General features: G+C 46.9%; 1 protein-coding gene across 1 annotated transcript in view; it reads right to left on the minus strand.

Moving 5' to 3' along the window:
• NIN (ninein) overlaps nucleotides 1–16,242 on the minus strand; it is a 94,129-nt gene extending 77,887 nt beyond the window's left edge. Inside the window, 2 exon segments of the mRNA XM_040620896.1 lie at nucleotides 7,816–8,019; nucleotides 15,995–16,242. Coding sequence (XP_040476830.1) covers nucleotides 7,816–8,019; nucleotides 15,995–16,231 — 441 coding nt within the window. The 5' untranslated portion in view covers nucleotides 16,232–16,242.
• Nucleotides 16,243–16,657: the final 415 nt, after the last annotated feature.

The following is a 16,657-nucleotide window of genomic DNA, read 5'->3' on the forward strand; positions in this document are numbered from 1 at the left end:
TAAAATGTTTGTAATCCCTAATGGTAACTCTTTTTTTAAGACTGTCACTAAATGGGGTATGAGATCCAGTTATTAGAAAACTGGATGAACGTGGGTCCTGGATAACACTAGATGAACCGGGTGTATTATCGCGGGTTCATTCTTTCCCAGGCATTTCGTCATTTGGATCTCGTAATCATGGGAGTCGGTCACAGCAGGCATCTCCCCCATAGGACTGAGGAGACAGAGCACGAAGAAGGCGTGTACCTTGCTGGGGGCCTCACATCTTGACATCTCGGGGTTACCTGCAGAACCCAGGACTTCTGACTGGACTCCTCAAAGCCGGGCAGCCCAGCCTGCCCCAGACATGCTTCACTGCTGGTCTGGCCTCTCAGGGACATCCCTGTGCTGCTCCGTGTCAAATCCTCACCGTGACACAAAGCCCACGTAAAGCAATACCTGGGACTCCAGGGGGTAAAAGATCCGGAAGAGAATCTTGATTGTGGGAGGGCAGTAGGGGGGAGAAGAAAGGAAAGCTGGTTAGCACCTACAAGGTCGAATCTGGTCAGTGCTTCGAGAGACACAAAAACAAGCAGGTGGGACGGTCTGCGGACATTCAGCGTCCCTAAGATAATCACGGGCAGAGCTGCGCAGTTTCCAAAACAGACCTATTACATCAGCCACATTTTTGATTAATTCAGAGGTTCTTCATAATCCCACAGTGTCTATCTGATGGACCTCTTACACACACACACACACACACACACATCTAAAAATCCAAAACTGAAAACATGGCAAGCCGATCAAAACAACTAGAACCGTCTTAAGTCTTAAACTGATCTTTATTTCCCTCCTGCAAGGGCACAGAGACCCTGGACCCTCCACTTTAAATAACAGTAAATTCCACATCTTGAAGAAGATCGTTCTCTAATAGAGGCAGGTGACTGCTATTTTCTGACAATGCTCATGAATACTGATGTGGTGGAAAAGCCCCTCAGGGCACATCCCAGAACCAAACCGTTAATAAATGCCCTCTATTGTGAAGAAATGTGCATCGGTGGGCTCACTGAGTTCGGTAACTGGGATTTGTAAGTACCATTTTTCTCCTCCAAGGGAGCTTTACTATTGCATTATGTTAAAATTTAGAAATCTTCACAAATATACAACGCAATTAAATCTCACACGGTAACAAGCCTCCAAGCTGTGCTTCCCCGGGTTGGTACCCCCTCATTTGAATAATAATTGCTGCCATTCATTTTACAAGCATTCCTATATCTTGTATGCCTCAAAGGGCAGTTTGCAGCAATGGGAAAATTACCTGATGGACTAAAAACACACATGACATTTAAACTAAATTAACAGGAGGACCAGTCAAGTCTGATTTTTTCGTCATGTGTCACCCCCGCCTAATAGAAATTTACCTCATCATTTTTCCTCTGCAAATTTCATTCGAATGCTTTTTTAGAAGCACAATTTGCCTTTCTGGAAAAAAGAATGTAAGCACTGCATGAGAAGCAAACGTTACTTCAAACCACACACACACACACACACACACACACAGAGAAAAAAAAAAAAAAAACAACCCTGTAACAGGAAGTAGAATAAGGAACTTAACGTTGCATAAAGTCGTCTCGTGCAATCATGGAGATCAAAGACGTGCAGCTCCCACATGGGCACAGGCAGCACTTCGAACAGCCCCAGGATGACAGGCTCAAGCCAAGTGTTCAACCAAGTGATCTTATTAAACGAGACAAAGGCCCGTGGAGCTAACATCACACCGAGGAGGTTTGCATCTCCTAATACAAAGGGAAATCGAAAGAACACTCCGAACACGAAGTGCTAACTGCCATGGGGAGAGAAACTCGGGACTTCAGAAGGTCACCGCGCAGGAAAACGATGTGTACAGCATTATGCAAAAGAGAAAGGATACAGAGACATAGTTTCATAATGAAAGACACTGTTGTGAAATGTCTTTTCCTAAATAACGCACTCGGTTATTATAGTCATTTACGGCAGGCAATGTGAAGAGAGGCAAAGCTCGTCTGAAAAGGCGAGTCCAAACCTACAACAAATGTCTGAAGTCGCAGTCCAAGAGTGATCCAAGGGGCCCTGCCTACAGATGGAAACAGATGCAAACCGCGGCCACACAAGAGAATTTCGAGCAAATCCATTCTCCGCGCCTCGCAGCTTTCTCAGGAAATCATTACTGGGAAGCCACTATTTATCAAAGACCTGCTCTGCGTATGTAAGGGAGGCAGGGAAGAGAGAAGCATACAGGCAGACCTCGAACATGGCAGTTAACTATGTGCCCCACAATCTTATTCAACTCTCATCACAATCTTGTGAGGAGGGTATTGTTTCCCATTATACAGATGAGGAAATTGAGGCTCAGACTATTATAAGGTAATAGGGCTAACCCCCATAGGGCTAAAATTGACAAGAATCAGTACTTGAATCCGGGCTGACTTCAAAGACTGCTCAGACACTACACTATCTTGATGTGCTGGTAGTGCTGATGAGGCTGGGGGTGGGGAGTGGAGAATGAGATTCTTTCTTGCTATATCTGGAGTCTGAGGAGGCTGTGAAGACATGATTCAAATTCAGGGATGAAGAAATCTGCGTCCCTATTCTGCTGCTGCTTGAAATGAGCTGCCTGACCTTGGACAGGCCAATGCACTTTTCCAAATTCTGGGTTCCAGGGTTTCTATCATACAGATGAACACTAAAGTCTAAAATCTGGGATGGACACTAAAGAACTTTCAGTCCCCTCCGTCCAAACAAGAAGCTACTCATAAGAGCATCCGTGGAGTACTGCAGAAATCAAGTCAGCATCCTAGAGCACACTTTCTCCAGAGAAAGAGGCAGTCATTACTGAAATAAAGCAGGAAGGAGAGAACAGCCTTTCCACACTCGTCGCCGCCTCTCACTGAGAGCTGCTGGTTTTCCCAACAGCCCTCCCCTCACCCCGGCTTCCCATCAGACTCAGTAGCTCTGAGAGGCTCGAGGTGCACAGCATGCAAAACCGAAGTTAATTTTGCAATGAGTTTGACAACAAAGCATTAATACAGAGTAGAAGCAAGTCCTGCAGCCTCTTAATCAGAATGTCTTCTTGTCCATAATTGGGAACCACAGACCTTAGGAGTTCAAGTCAACCCCAGTGGAGACCATTGTAAAGGAAGGGAGTGGTGGTTTACAGAGACCAAATGGGAATCCGACAATACCCTCACCATTTCAGGTTAAAGTAAGGTGGTTAAATAGTAAGATAAAGCAACTTCCAGACATTTAATAAGAGATGCAATGAGAAATGTCATCACATTTCCTCCAGTGCATTTAAAAAGCCTCAGACCAATAATACGAAGCAGGAGCACGAACACAGGGTCATTACAAATAGACACTATTTGATGATCAAGCATAATTCTGCACACGGAGAACAAGTCCAGGTAATCACGACCAGAAGGTACTTCTGTATTTCTCATTTACTTTTCAAATGGTTAAAATATGTATAAGAGAAAGAAATCTTAAAAAGCTTTTAATGAACTAGAAACAAATAAGCAAATCACCGTATGAAATTAGTCATGATATTTATAAAAGAACCCCAAGCACTTTAAAATGAAAGGTGGGAAAAGTGACCTAAATTATATATTTGTAAAGCTATCAGATTTTAACACTAAAAATGTCAAAGTGCCTTTGATGACCAAAGTCCACACACCTGTGGGACTCTTTGGAGGCCAACTGGGGGTTCTGCTACCAGGTGGCTTGTTCCGATTCTAAAGAGTGCCAAGGACATGGAGCACGTCAGCACCCAGATTCCTACCACAGAGAGCACAGCAAGGAAACTCCTTAGATTCTCAGGGGGCTGTTACATCTCAAAGGTGTTAAATTCCTTAAGTACAGGAAAATGCATTTTTAAAACTGATATTACAGCTTCAATAAAACCACGGTAGACTATCATATTTATGTCCTGATTTCCAGTAAAAGAGAGAAGCATATGACAACATGTAATTTAAAAGACACATTAAGAAACAAAGCAGATGAACATAGGGGAAGGGAAGGAAAAATAAGATAAAAACAGAGAGAGAGGCAAACCATAAGAGACTCTTAACTATAGGGAACAAACTGAGGGCTGCAGGAGGGGAAGTGGGTGGGGGATGGGGTAACTGGGTGCCGAACATTAAGGAGGGCACTTGATGTAATGAGCACTGGGTGTTATATGCAACTGATGAATCCCAAACTCCACCCTGAAGCTAATAATACGTTATACAGTAACTAACTTGAATTTTAAAAAAATAATAAAAATGAAAAATAAAAGACAAAAAAACCAGGAAGCACCTATGACCAATATCAATTGTTTGGATGAAAACTTGGTTCAATAAAAGAGCTAATGCTGAAAGGGATAAAGAAGGGGGGGTAATCAGAAGGGGGAATGAAACATGAGAGACTATGGACGATGAGAAACAAACTGAGGGCTTCAGAGGGAAGGTGGGTGGGAGAATGGGATAGGCTGGTGATGGGTAGTAAGGAGGGCACGTATTGCATGGTGCACTGGGTGTTATACGCAAGTAATGAATCATCGAACTCTACATCAGAAACCGGGGATGGACCGTATGGTGACTAACATAATATAATAAAAAATCATTAAAAAAAAAAAAAGAGCTAATGCTGTTCTGGTTTCTTATATGTTTGTAGTATTTGCTCTCAGGACTGTTCAGCTGGGGGCGCCTGGGTGGCTCAGTCGGTTGGGCAGGTGCCTTCAGCCAGGGTTGTGATCTCAGGGGTCCTGGGACTGAGCCCCGTGTCAGGCTCCCTGCTCAGCAGGGAATGTGCTTCTCCCTCTCCCTCTGCTCTTCCCCTCCCTGGCTTGTGCTCTCCCGCTTGTGCTCTCTCTCTCAAATAAATAAATAAAATCTTAAAAAAAAAAAAAAAAAAGGACTGTTCAGCTGCCAGGCACATTACCCCACCAGACTAGAAGTTCTTCAGTGTCTCCCAGATTTCCTGGCCTTGGGCTTCAGCTCCCACCCACCTGACAGGTGCTTAACTGATAACAAAAATATGGATAGAGCTCTTTTGATAATGTAGCAGGAAACACCCAACAGCGATGGCCTGCTTCCTTCAAATCAGTGATCCACAATCCTCAGGCATTTCAAATACTTAAACAGTGAACACCACACACAGGGGATACAACATCAAGTTATAATGCAAGACCAGATAGACGAACTGAAATATAATTTGGGGGTAAACGGCCTAGGAGTAAAATGCATGAAAATGGCAAGTCAATTTCAGTTACTTTGCTTAACTACTGTCAAAAGAAATAGTAGGCTTAAAAAAAAAACAGGAAGTTATTACAGATGGATTTTGAAATAAACAAAATATTCATATTCTTATTGAGGAGGGCAATACTTTTTATCTTATTTCTTTTTCAAGGAAAAATGATTAATTCAGCCCAATTCCAATAAAGGTAAACTTGGGAGTTTTATTTAGAAATTATTAAAATTTAAAGATAAATTTAAGCCCTAGGCACCCAGGAAGCTGTTAGATACTACTGTACCCAGAAGCCAATTTAGTGGAAAACCTTAGTCTATGATAAACATGAATAAGTTGCCCCCATACCACAGACTAGCAGAAACCCTGACACGCAGGACCCCCTACAACACGTATTTGTTGAATTACCGAGTAGTTGCATATATTGGGATTTGTCATGCTACTATTTCTTTCTCCTTGTTTATGAAACCAAACTGCAAAGCCTTACAAGTTTTCCTATAAATACCATCTAAAGAGAAGAAAAGATGACTGGCATTGAAAACAACGTATAATTTTACAACTTACAATCCATACTCAATATATCAAGAAGGTGTTAGCAGCGCTTAGAATTCTTCCATGATTTCTAAGGCATTTTTTCCTTATAATTTAAAATTAGAGACCATATAGAGTATCTTAACAACATATGGCCAAGTTTATGTGATCATCTGAGAATAATTGTTTCATAAAAAATGCAAATCGAACGGTAGTGCATTAATTCATGCCAACCCTGCTCTCAAGACAGTCACCAGGGACCTCCCACATGAAATCAATATGCATACATCTATTTAACTTTTATCACTGGCTCACTAAGTAAATATCAGGCTATAGACCACTTAGGTATTCATTATTCACAGGCAAATAGCAAACGTACAAAGCAGGCTGATAGTGTCAAGTCGTTAACAAATCAATCGATAACTGTTCCCCCGTTTTAGTTTGCCGCACGAGGGCAAAGATGGGCAACATCTGGAGAGCGAACCGTTAATGGGCTGCCGAGGCGCGATGCGTTAACAGCCGAGGGTTGTGTGTTTACGCCGACTCGGAGACAACCTCTCGAGGAAGCCTTAGGTTGTGTGGTCTTCTCAGGCTTTCATCAGCGCTGAAACGGACCCAGTCTTGGTACTACGCCTTATATACCAAAAGGCTGAGATTCCCCCAGGACCACAGAGGGAAACTCGACTCCTTGGGCTCCCCAAGGTGTTCGAGATTGAGAGAGAATGAAAACACACCTGAGCGCCTGACACGATGAGGACCAAATGACGTCATCCTCAAATCTCCCATTTCTGTGGCTTCTGAAGCAAGATTTTCGGCACTTTTTAGAGACCACATGTATTCACAGGCAGCTAATCCCCCCTCCCAGAGTGACCAGGAATGGTCCCAGTTTTGTAAAACATCTCACATTTGTTTTTCTGTGTGAGCCCTGTTAGACATGACATTCATAGTGCCAAGCCCCTGAGAACAGCATCCTTTGTACATTAATTTCAGGATGACTGCTACTCCCGTCTGTCTCGTGTCACAGACAGCCAGTACACAGGACTGTCTCTGAGGTCACTTACCCCAACTTGCAACTAAGAGACAGTGAAAATGAAACGAAGAAAAGAAAGTCACTGGAATAAAGCTGAATTTCACAACTCCTTCCTCAATTGGCACATGATAAAAACCATTGTCTACAAAGTGTCATCAGTGACAATAACAGAGTTCAAACAGCATTGCCCATTTTCCTCTCATCCACTCTAACAATCAACAGCAAGACTCAACTCAAAGCCGTACAAATGATGCTGTTAATTAGAATTATGAGAACTGAAGGCCATAGGAGGTTGAGATACATCGAACAGCCTTCCCACTCACAGCAGGAGTTAAAAAGGCCCCTTCTCACCCTACACTCATTCCGTGACTTGATCTGTGGGGACAATATGACTATTTGTTGTCAAATGCAGAAGTCACCACCAGCACACACGCATATCCCTGCTGGAAGCAAGTCGTGCGGGGTTTTAAATGAGTCTGCACTGTAGTTACTTACCCTCCTGTCTTATTTCCTAGGTGAAAGGCTTAATTAATACTTCACCCCAGAAGCAATCTGCAGAAGAAATAGCTTTATTGGGAGTAAAAGTCGTAACAGCAATCTGTTCGTCCTGTGAGTGGCAATTTTCTTACTGCGTTTTCCTTCTCTTCAAGGGAAATTTCAGCCCCCTCCCTCTGCCCCAATGATGAATGCAGAGTCCATAAAATGATCCACAATGAAGAAGAGTTGGAAAACATGCTCTCATTGCCTCTTCTTCTCTCTTAGTCTAAGAGGCTCCGGGCACACCTCTATTCCAGAGCACAAATTCAAGCAGGCCCTCCATGACCCGAGCAAGCCACACTGTTGGGTCCCGCCCATCACATTTTCTCTTTCTGTTTATCAGGTTAACGGCTAGGAGCACACACAGCCAGGATGTGAGAAGCAAGTCGCAACACGCGTGCTCTGCCCCCACCCCGCCCCCAGCCCCCGACAGAAGCCGCACCCACTTCCCGCGGCCCGCCTTCTTCCCCAGACCTTACCCTGCCCAAGAGGTTGTCCTGAAGCAGCGTCTCCTGGAGCACCGGGGCCACCTCCTCCAAGCTCAACATGTGGCAAAGGTCGGTGAGCTCCTCCTGTCCCAGGGACCCGGTGCCCGTGGTGTCGAAACTGTCAAACAGCTCCTTGAGTCGGGCCTCATGCTGGTCCTGCCCCGCCTCATCCATCCCATCGCCCACGGCGCTCACCTGTGTGGGACAGAGACAAGGGGGGTTGCGGCAGCCCCTGGTGCAGGCCGCCCAGGACCTCGGTGGAGGTTGGCAGGAGACAAGACTGTGGGGCTCTCCAGGAGGCAGCCAGCTCCCATGGGCACTCCCGTCAGGGCCACAAGCCACAGGTCGGGTCGTGCGGGGTATCGTTACCAGAATGAGGGAGTCTCCTCTCCTGCCTCGTCCTGGGGCGTGTGGCCAGTCTCAAACTCAAGACTGAAAGCGGTTCTCCATCAGCTCACCTGGCCCTGGACTTACAGAAGGTGAAAGGACACTTCCGACACTCGGTCCTTTCAAACTCACTGGTAGCACCCACAGGCCGTGTGGCCTGAGCTTCCACACAAGTCGGCGGGCTCCAGAGCACCTGCCCAGATGTTGCACCCCGCCCCTGTGGCCGGGCTACTCGGTTCCCCTTCGCTCAGCCTAGACGCCCCCCATCACATCAGCCCGGAGGCTTGCAGCGAGAGGCGCTGGACAGACGACCGTCTGACACCAAACCACCCCGTTTACAGGAGACACAATGCCTTTTACCCGAGTACCACACAAAGCAGCACAATTAACGTGGCTGGTGCAATTACAGGAGGTGTGCCGGGAAGACTGTGTCCCGAAGCTCGCTTTAGTCCCGGGAGTTCTAGCTCACGCCTAGTTGCCTAGAGAAAGGGGAAAACACTCCGAGCTTTCAGACTGTGAGGCTGAGAGGAGCCACAGACCATATGACTCACACAGAGTCTCAGGGAGCCTCCCTGATCCAGACCACCTGCTTCATCCATCTTCCAGCCTCCCGACCCCAGGCCTTGTTTCTCCACCTTCCATGGCATCCCTAGAACGTGGGCTCAGAATCACTTCTGCTAAAAATATACATCATGAAATTCTCGGTACCTCATATATTAAGAGTGAAATCTGGGGTGGGAGGGTTGCTTGCCCAATAATTCATCTTTAATGTGGTGGGGCTTCTGATGAAAGCCTGAAATGTGGGGCACCTGGGTGGCTCAGTCGTTAAGCGTCTGCCTTCAGCTCAGAGCGTGATCCCAGGGTCCTGGGATCGAGCCCCACATCAGGCTCATACGCTGGAAGCCTGCTTCTTCCTCTCCCACTCCCTCTCTCGCTGGCTGTCTCTCTCTGTCAAATAAATAAATAAAATCTTTAAAAAAAAAAAAAAAGAAAGAAAGAAACCCTGAAACGTGCCCGGCTGAAGCTCCCTTCACCATGATGCAATGGACGCCCAACACCACACACACCCTGGAGACGGTGACCTCAGCCACTGAAACAAGGCTCTCAGAACCAGCCCCTTAACTAATAAAAAGCTGTTTTCAAAAACACATTTATCTTGCCAATACGTTTTTTACTAAGATAAAAAAGACATAACATGAAATCTATTCCAGCAAAAATTTGCTAACACAATTTTAAGTGTGCAGGACAGTCTTCACTGTGCACTGTACAGCACATCTCCGGAAGTTTTTCATCCTGAGTGACTGAAACTATACCCACTACACAGCCACTTCCCACTGCCCCCTCCCCCAGCCTCCGGCAGTCATCGTTCTCGTTTTAAAAGCGACGCCTTTAACTAACCAGAGCCCTGAGTAAGAGATCTAATTTAGCGGTGATGATCGTAGAGCAGATGGGACACACGGGCAACACACAGTGCAGGTGTTGAATGTGACCAGAACTGAAAACGAGAGGCTCTCGTGACCCATCAGTGCTGCCCTAGGCGGTGCCGCTTTCTCCCCACAGACAAGTGTCCAAACACCACAGTTCACACAGAGCCAGGAGCACCCCAAGAGTTTCAGCAGAACGAGGTGGACTCAAGGTGGGTTCAAACAGCTCGGCCACTCCTGAGTTTTTACTGGGGTCACTCATTAAAGCAAAGTAGCACCATTTAGGTCCAGGCTCCTGGGCTGGGGGGGGGGGGAGGGGGAGCGGTGGGTGGGTCTTCTCCTAATTATCAGCTTTTCTATTATTAAGGTGCTGCCGGCTCTGGCTGCCTTCCCAGGGTTGGTCTGTTGGGTTCACTAATCACCATGCAAATGTTTTCAAACTAAGCTGAGAGTGCTACATAAACATCGTAGCATCAGAAAAGAAACACCAAGGTGCTCAGCAAAGCCACAGGAGTTAGGGATTCAGACAAGTCCAACGCTGGCTCGGCTCAGGAGACTCACTGAGAGTCGGCCAGTTTGCTGTCCGCGAAGAGCTGAGAAAGCCCAGGCACTCTGGGACTTCCAGGGCTGCCACAGCTCTGCAGTCCCCCGGGCTATAATCCGACCAACTTCATAAAGGGCAAGCTATTCTGCTTTCACTTGACTTTGCATATTAAAAAAAAAAAAACTCAAAAGTGAAAGAATTCTAACATTTCCTCTTTTTTAAACTATTTTTAAGGCGTGGGGATTGGTTCATTTAGACCAATGAAAGACGGGCATATACGAACGTACTGTGAAGGCCTGATCTTACCCACGGCTGTGAATTTGATAAGCTATCAGGCCCTGCTCTTTGGGAGGTCACTGGATTTTTGCTAAATCCAATCTCCTTCATTTCACAGCAGCTTTCCTTTTTTATCTCTTTATTTCATCTCCCTCCTTCCCAAGACGCTGTGCTTCGGAAAACATTCCTTTGACTGAATGGGGAAAACAGCCCCAACTCTGAGGAACAAATGAGCATACGGAAACATCCAAATTATGTTGCATATGGTGACAAGTTGTCAGTCCTTCTTTGGCACAGAATGCATCTTTACTGGTTGATATTATCCCCCAAATGTTCATGAGCAATTTCATGTGCAAGAATTTTTTTCTCCCCGCTTGTCAGAAACTTCCTTAAGGATAAGGTCCACAACTCATTTCTTATGTATCCTCCCCCAAATGCATAGTACAGTCTGCTCCTCACACCAGAGACTCAGGAAACACCATGGACTGATTTAGTGTAGGGAGATCCCTTGAGCGGAAACCCCCTGAATGACAGTGATTTAAGGAGCACATGCAGACTCTGAAATGCCTGTTTCTTGCACAAGCACACCTCTCCTTCCCCCATCCAACCCTTTTTTCAAAGGCATTTTCAGTCTTAGATGTAACTAAGCAGAAGAAGCCAGAACCCACTCCCAAACTGCAGCATCCAGAACTGTCTGGAGTTTGACTAAGGAGTTAGTCATTAAGCCAATGAATCCATAAACTTCAGCTGCATTTGGTTTTTTTGGGGGGGGGGGTGCGGCGCTGTTACAGGATGTGACTTTGGAGGAGAATCTGTACAAGAACACTTTCCCAGGTCCCCTTGTTGAGCAAATGGGAGTAACAATACCCATCTGGAAGGGCCGTCCTGGGGGTTAAAGATGGCAAACAAGTGACAGGATAATCCCAGAGAAAGCTGATACAAGAGGGGAATCGAGAAAACCACCAGTCAGGAGCGACTGACCAAGGAAGGGTAAACTGAGGAAAGGTGACTTATAAGTCAACCAGACAGAGATCTGCCTTCGAAGAAGCAGAACAGGTGCTGTGGGATGCCTCACAGACAGCAAGAATGCACAGGGCGGGTGTTACATATATAAATAGTATTATGTTACTAAATGGTTAATGGCAGCAGGTAAGGCTCGGGGCTATCTCCATGTTTAAAGGCAGATTACTGACAAATTTCACATCAAACAAAAGCAGAAAGGCTGAAATATAGTTGGGAATTAAGAAACATTTTTTTTTTTAACTTCTGAGTACCAAGTACCAGAAACCACCATGAAAACCTGATGGCCACAAACTCCTCCCAATTGGAGTGGGAGGAAGGGTGGGGTTTCTTCCTCCTACCTCTCTAATCTGTTTATTGAATAATTAGAGCCTATAAGGCACAAGAGATATACAGAATAACTACCCTCTTTTTTCCAAAGCAGCTTTGGGATTTAGGGCAAGGAAGAAATAATTTTTTTTATATAAAAATAATCGGGAAGAGTCCTGGATCTTCAACAGTGGGCACAGTCCAGAAATTGATTATTGTTAAATTACTCCCTCAAAATACTTAAGTATGTCTAATCTGCGCCATCAACGCTTTCCAGAGTTAAAGCCTAACGGACCCCCACCAGTAACAGAAATCTTACTCGGAGATGAAGAAATTTTGAGTGACAAACCCTCCTTCAAATCACAAAGAACAATTCCAGCTTTATAAAGCCTACCACAGGCGGGGCCTCTCTTCACCATCCACCATCCCAATCACATTGACAGAAGCCTTCATAATTCCTCTGGAATAGAAGGGCCAGCGTGGGCAATATTTTGGAGTTCTAACTGGGGATAGTTGACTAAGAGGCAGATGCACAGAGCCATTTATCAAAACATTTACCACCCAGTAAGCACCCATAATGAGAACTATTTGGAGCATTTTCCTTCCAAATAACTCAAAACAAGACTGCCAAAATGCGTAGACCCCGACGGGGATGTCCATTACAGACCTGGGCTACTGCGCGCCACTCGGCAGCGCCAGCTGATGAAATCAGTGCCAGCCGGGGCCGGAAAGACACAGGTGGAGGTGCAGGCGGAGTAAGAAGTCACCAACATAAGGCCAACATGAAGTGGGTACGTGAACTTCTGAACTTTCCAGCATCCGAGGTACAGAAAGGAGCTTGTAAGAATGGCACCCCAGCCAAAGGGGACGTCTGTTCTGGGCCAGAGGGAGTGAAAAAGGGACAAAGTCTGGCAAGGGAAAACCAAATAATAAATGAGCACAATGCCAGAGCCCCTCGCCCAGGCCTTTTATTTCCCTCCAGATGGTCCAGCAGCTGAACAGCTACGTGGACTGTCTGGATGCCCCTCTTGGCTCAGCCGCTTTCCCTGGGTATCATAATAGATGCTTTTAAGTTTGTGTTCAGACATAGCTGTTGGGGGTCCATAGAGCAGGCAGTGACCACCAAGTGACTATTTAGTTACTTTATAACGAAAGCGGTGAACGTGGACAAACCCCGCTTTGGGAAAGCTTTTCATTCCCGCTTTCAGCTATCACCATTTGGCAAGTCAAAGCCTCTTAATGCCACTGATCAAATTAAAATGTTTCTTTTTTCTTTCTTTCTTTCTTTTTGCAAACACTCTAATTGCAAAGATCTCCAGTCTTAACATTTTGGATTCATTTCAGTATAAAACGAAAGTGACAAGAATAAATTCAAGCTCAGTAAAAGCTTAACAGGAAAAGCGACTGTCTCTGCTTACATATCTGTAAGGGATATTTCTGCCAGAAACTACCGCTGCTCATCAAAACGGCTGCTGTCAGGTAGCCTCATCTCGGTTCAGACAGCACCTCGCCTCTAGCTACATACCACAAGCACCAGGGTATCACCAAGAATAATATCATGCCATTGAGACACAACACAAAAGTTTAAATGCCACTGCACAGAAAAAAAGTCACATTACATAAATTTGAAAGAAAATAACCTTTGTCAACTACACTATTAAACTGAATTTAACTAAGAATATCCTACTAGCATTTACTCTACAACATTGAAAAAAGTTTTAGTATTTCACTACCCTGAATGATGGGTCAAACCCAAACTTTTGTTAAACCTAACAGTGAGGTGGGTTACCAAGCAAGTAGTTACTCAGGGCAGCTGGAGGAACGAAATCATTAGCCTAGCACATTGTAGATTCAATAACCTGTAATCAGCTACTAAGTAAAATTGTAGAAGCAGAAAACAGCTACATGTTTGTTACTTTCTTAAAAGAGACTGCTTATGACAACTTTCACTTCTTGAGCCATATTTACCGGAATTAATTCAGAATGCCTGCAGCTATGAGCACAGTCCCTAAAGAGCTTCTCTTCTCACATCTATAAACAATATTTTCCCAACTTTGTTTTTTATGTGAACGTTAGGATGTAAATACTTTGTAACTGTTCCATCGAAAAGCTTGAATAAATGATTAGCTGCTGATACAAACTGCAACAAAGAAGTGTCCTAATTTCAAAAAAAGTTGCTCACTTGCATAGTCCCATCTTTTAAAAATTCTATTTCATTTGTAAATAAGATAAAAACATCTTTTTGCAAGCCTCAGTCTCTCCACAAGCTCCTGCCCAACAGATGTAAGTTCAATAGCCAGAATTCAAACCACATAATTTATTGGCTTACAGATGAATTGGCATCTATAAAAATAAACCTCCTGAAAAGGCTTTAGGCTGCTTGAATCCCACTAAAATGCTCTGGCTCAACTTGCCAACCCTTTATCAATGTAAGACTGATAAAATGTATTTTCATTATCAACATAAAATGGAAGCATCAAGATTGGTGAAATGTTAGTTTAGAAAGTCATTTGCAGTGACATTTAAAACAATTTATTTTAACAACATTTGACTTACGATAAGAATATTGCCTATTAAATTAAGGTGGCTGCTCAGAATTCACTGGGGCCCTATTCTCCCCTCTGTGACAGTTAACATCTTTTGATGTTAAGGGTCATCACATATCTAAAATGAAAAAAGACAAGAAAGACACCAGGCCATTCTGAGCAAGTGCCTATTAAAATGGCTGATCCTTGACATTTTAATGCGAAGACTGTGCCTCTGATGGCTTCCTTTCCATTGCTCCTGTAAAGCCTTCCCCTGCCTTGGCAATATCTTTATTGATGCCCAACCCATTTGGAACATCTGTAAGTCCTTCCTTTTATCCCTACTGCAGTTCAGAACGCTTTCCCCTGCGGGAATCACCAGAAAACAGGTGAAAATAAACCTGCAAATGAACTCCCCAGGAGTTCACCTCACCTTCCTAAGAACACTGACAACAGCTGAAGAGACAGCAAACTGGCTTTTCAGCCAGCCTGTGATGTTACTTTTACACACAGTCCAGAAATCTTCACAACGCCCCCCCCCCCCAACTCCAGAGCAAGATCTGCCATTATTTCAGGTCATCCACTAATACGCTAGCCACTAGAGAAGATTCAAGATAAAATTAAGCTGACACAGGAAAAATATATTTCCTTGTAAATTGTCAAGCCTCTGCAAACAAGCAGACATAAATTTTTGTCAACAGATTTAAGGGAGCCCAACTGAGAAATCTTCCATGGCCTCAGGAGCTCAGCCCATATGCATGACGGACTGTATCAGGGTTCTAACCCTAAAAAGCTACCATGTCAGTCACAAAAGACTAGGCAATCTGTTTTGATTTCATAAATTCAGGATAGAAGTTGCATGGCAAGTCCATGTCAGGAATTCCTCTGCCCCTGTTAAGTAAAGAAGGCACAGGACCTCATAATAGTGAAGTTGTCCTAGCAAGGTACACGGTAGGGCAATCTTTCCACCCGTTTTAGGTGCACCTCCGACCCCGGTTTGTCAGGGCTGAGGCTAGGAAAACGCCTCTCTCTCCCTCAACTTCACAGAAAGAGCTTTCCGCAGTAAAGTGTTCCATCAGCTTTGTCCTTTTGTCAGGGACCGGCCTGGTAGCCGCAGAAGCCCAGCCCTGGGAACCCTGGAAGCTTCTCCTGCAGCACTCCACTCTTCATTCCGCCGGTCTGGCGATCAAGACTTCCAGGCAAAAACTGCAGGTCATTTTGTCCTTTTCCCCTTAGTTCTCAGTCACTGCACTGGGAAAGTCTTTCTATATGCATTTCTCCCACGCACCTGCTACGATGCCCCCCTTTAAAGGGCCCCGAACAGCTCTCCGCCGCTCAGAGAGCCCCGGCTGAGCGCCTCCGGTTTCCCCACACCGGTTCCTCTTCAGCGGCTCAATCACAAGGCTGCCTGGGCGGCACAAGGCAACAGAACCACCACCCTTCTGCTGCCTCCGGGGCTCAAGCCCGCTCCTGGATCTACGCACAGTAGCGGCTGTCAGCGGGCGGCTGCGGGCCGGGACCGCGGGGCGGCGGAGGAGCCCAGACCCGGCTGCGCCGCCCCGGTCCCCGGCACCCTGTGATGCGGCTGCGTCTGCGACCCGCCTGCCCTTCGCGCCCCCGGAGCCCTCAGACACCCCATTGTCAGCAGGCGGCACGCCGTCCCGGCCCCCGCCGTCCTCGCCTACCTTCCGGCGGCCTCTCCGTTGCGCCCGCACCGCCGGCCGCCGGCCTCCAGGGCTCTGCAAAGCGGAGGAGGACGCTTTGTTAGGGCTCGAGACGCGGGACAATACTTCGCAGCCTGCGCCGTGGTTCCGGCGGGCGTCCTTCAAAAGGACGCGACTGGGGACCCGCGCGAGCGTCATTTCCATATGTAAGGAGCCAGCTCGTACAAAAGCGCGGCTCTCCGGGGCTGCGGCGCGCATCCTCCCCGCCCGCCGCCATCCCCGCCCCCCCGCCCCGGCAGCGCAGCCCACGCCGCCAGGACCGGCCCCTCCTCCCGCCCGCCAAGCCGCCCCCTCCCCGCCTCGTCCCCGGGGAGCGTCTCGCGCGCGGGGACAGCTCCCGCCCCGGCCCCGAAGGGGGAGCCCCAGCCGGTCCCGGTGCGGGGTCCGCCCTGGGCGCGCAGGGCCCTGCCGACGGCGCGGGGGCGGCGCGAGGCCTCCGCGCACCCCCAGGCCGCGGGGCGGGGGTCCCCGGGAGCGGCCTCCTCGCTCACCGCGTTCCGGGGCTCAAGCGCCCGGCGCCGCCGCGGGGACCATGGCCGCGGGCGCACTCAGGGCTCGGAGGCGGCGGCAGCGGGACGGCCGCGCCCAGCGCGCTCGGCTCCCGGCTCGGCCGCGGCCACCCGG

This window comes from Ursus maritimus, unplaced genomic scaffold, assembly GCF_017311325.1.
Source record: "Ursus maritimus isolate PB19 unplaced genomic scaffold, ASM1731132v1 scaffold_36, whole genome shotgun sequence".
Lineage (NCBI taxonomy): Eukaryota > Metazoa > Chordata > Mammalia > Carnivora > Ursidae > Ursus > Ursus maritimus.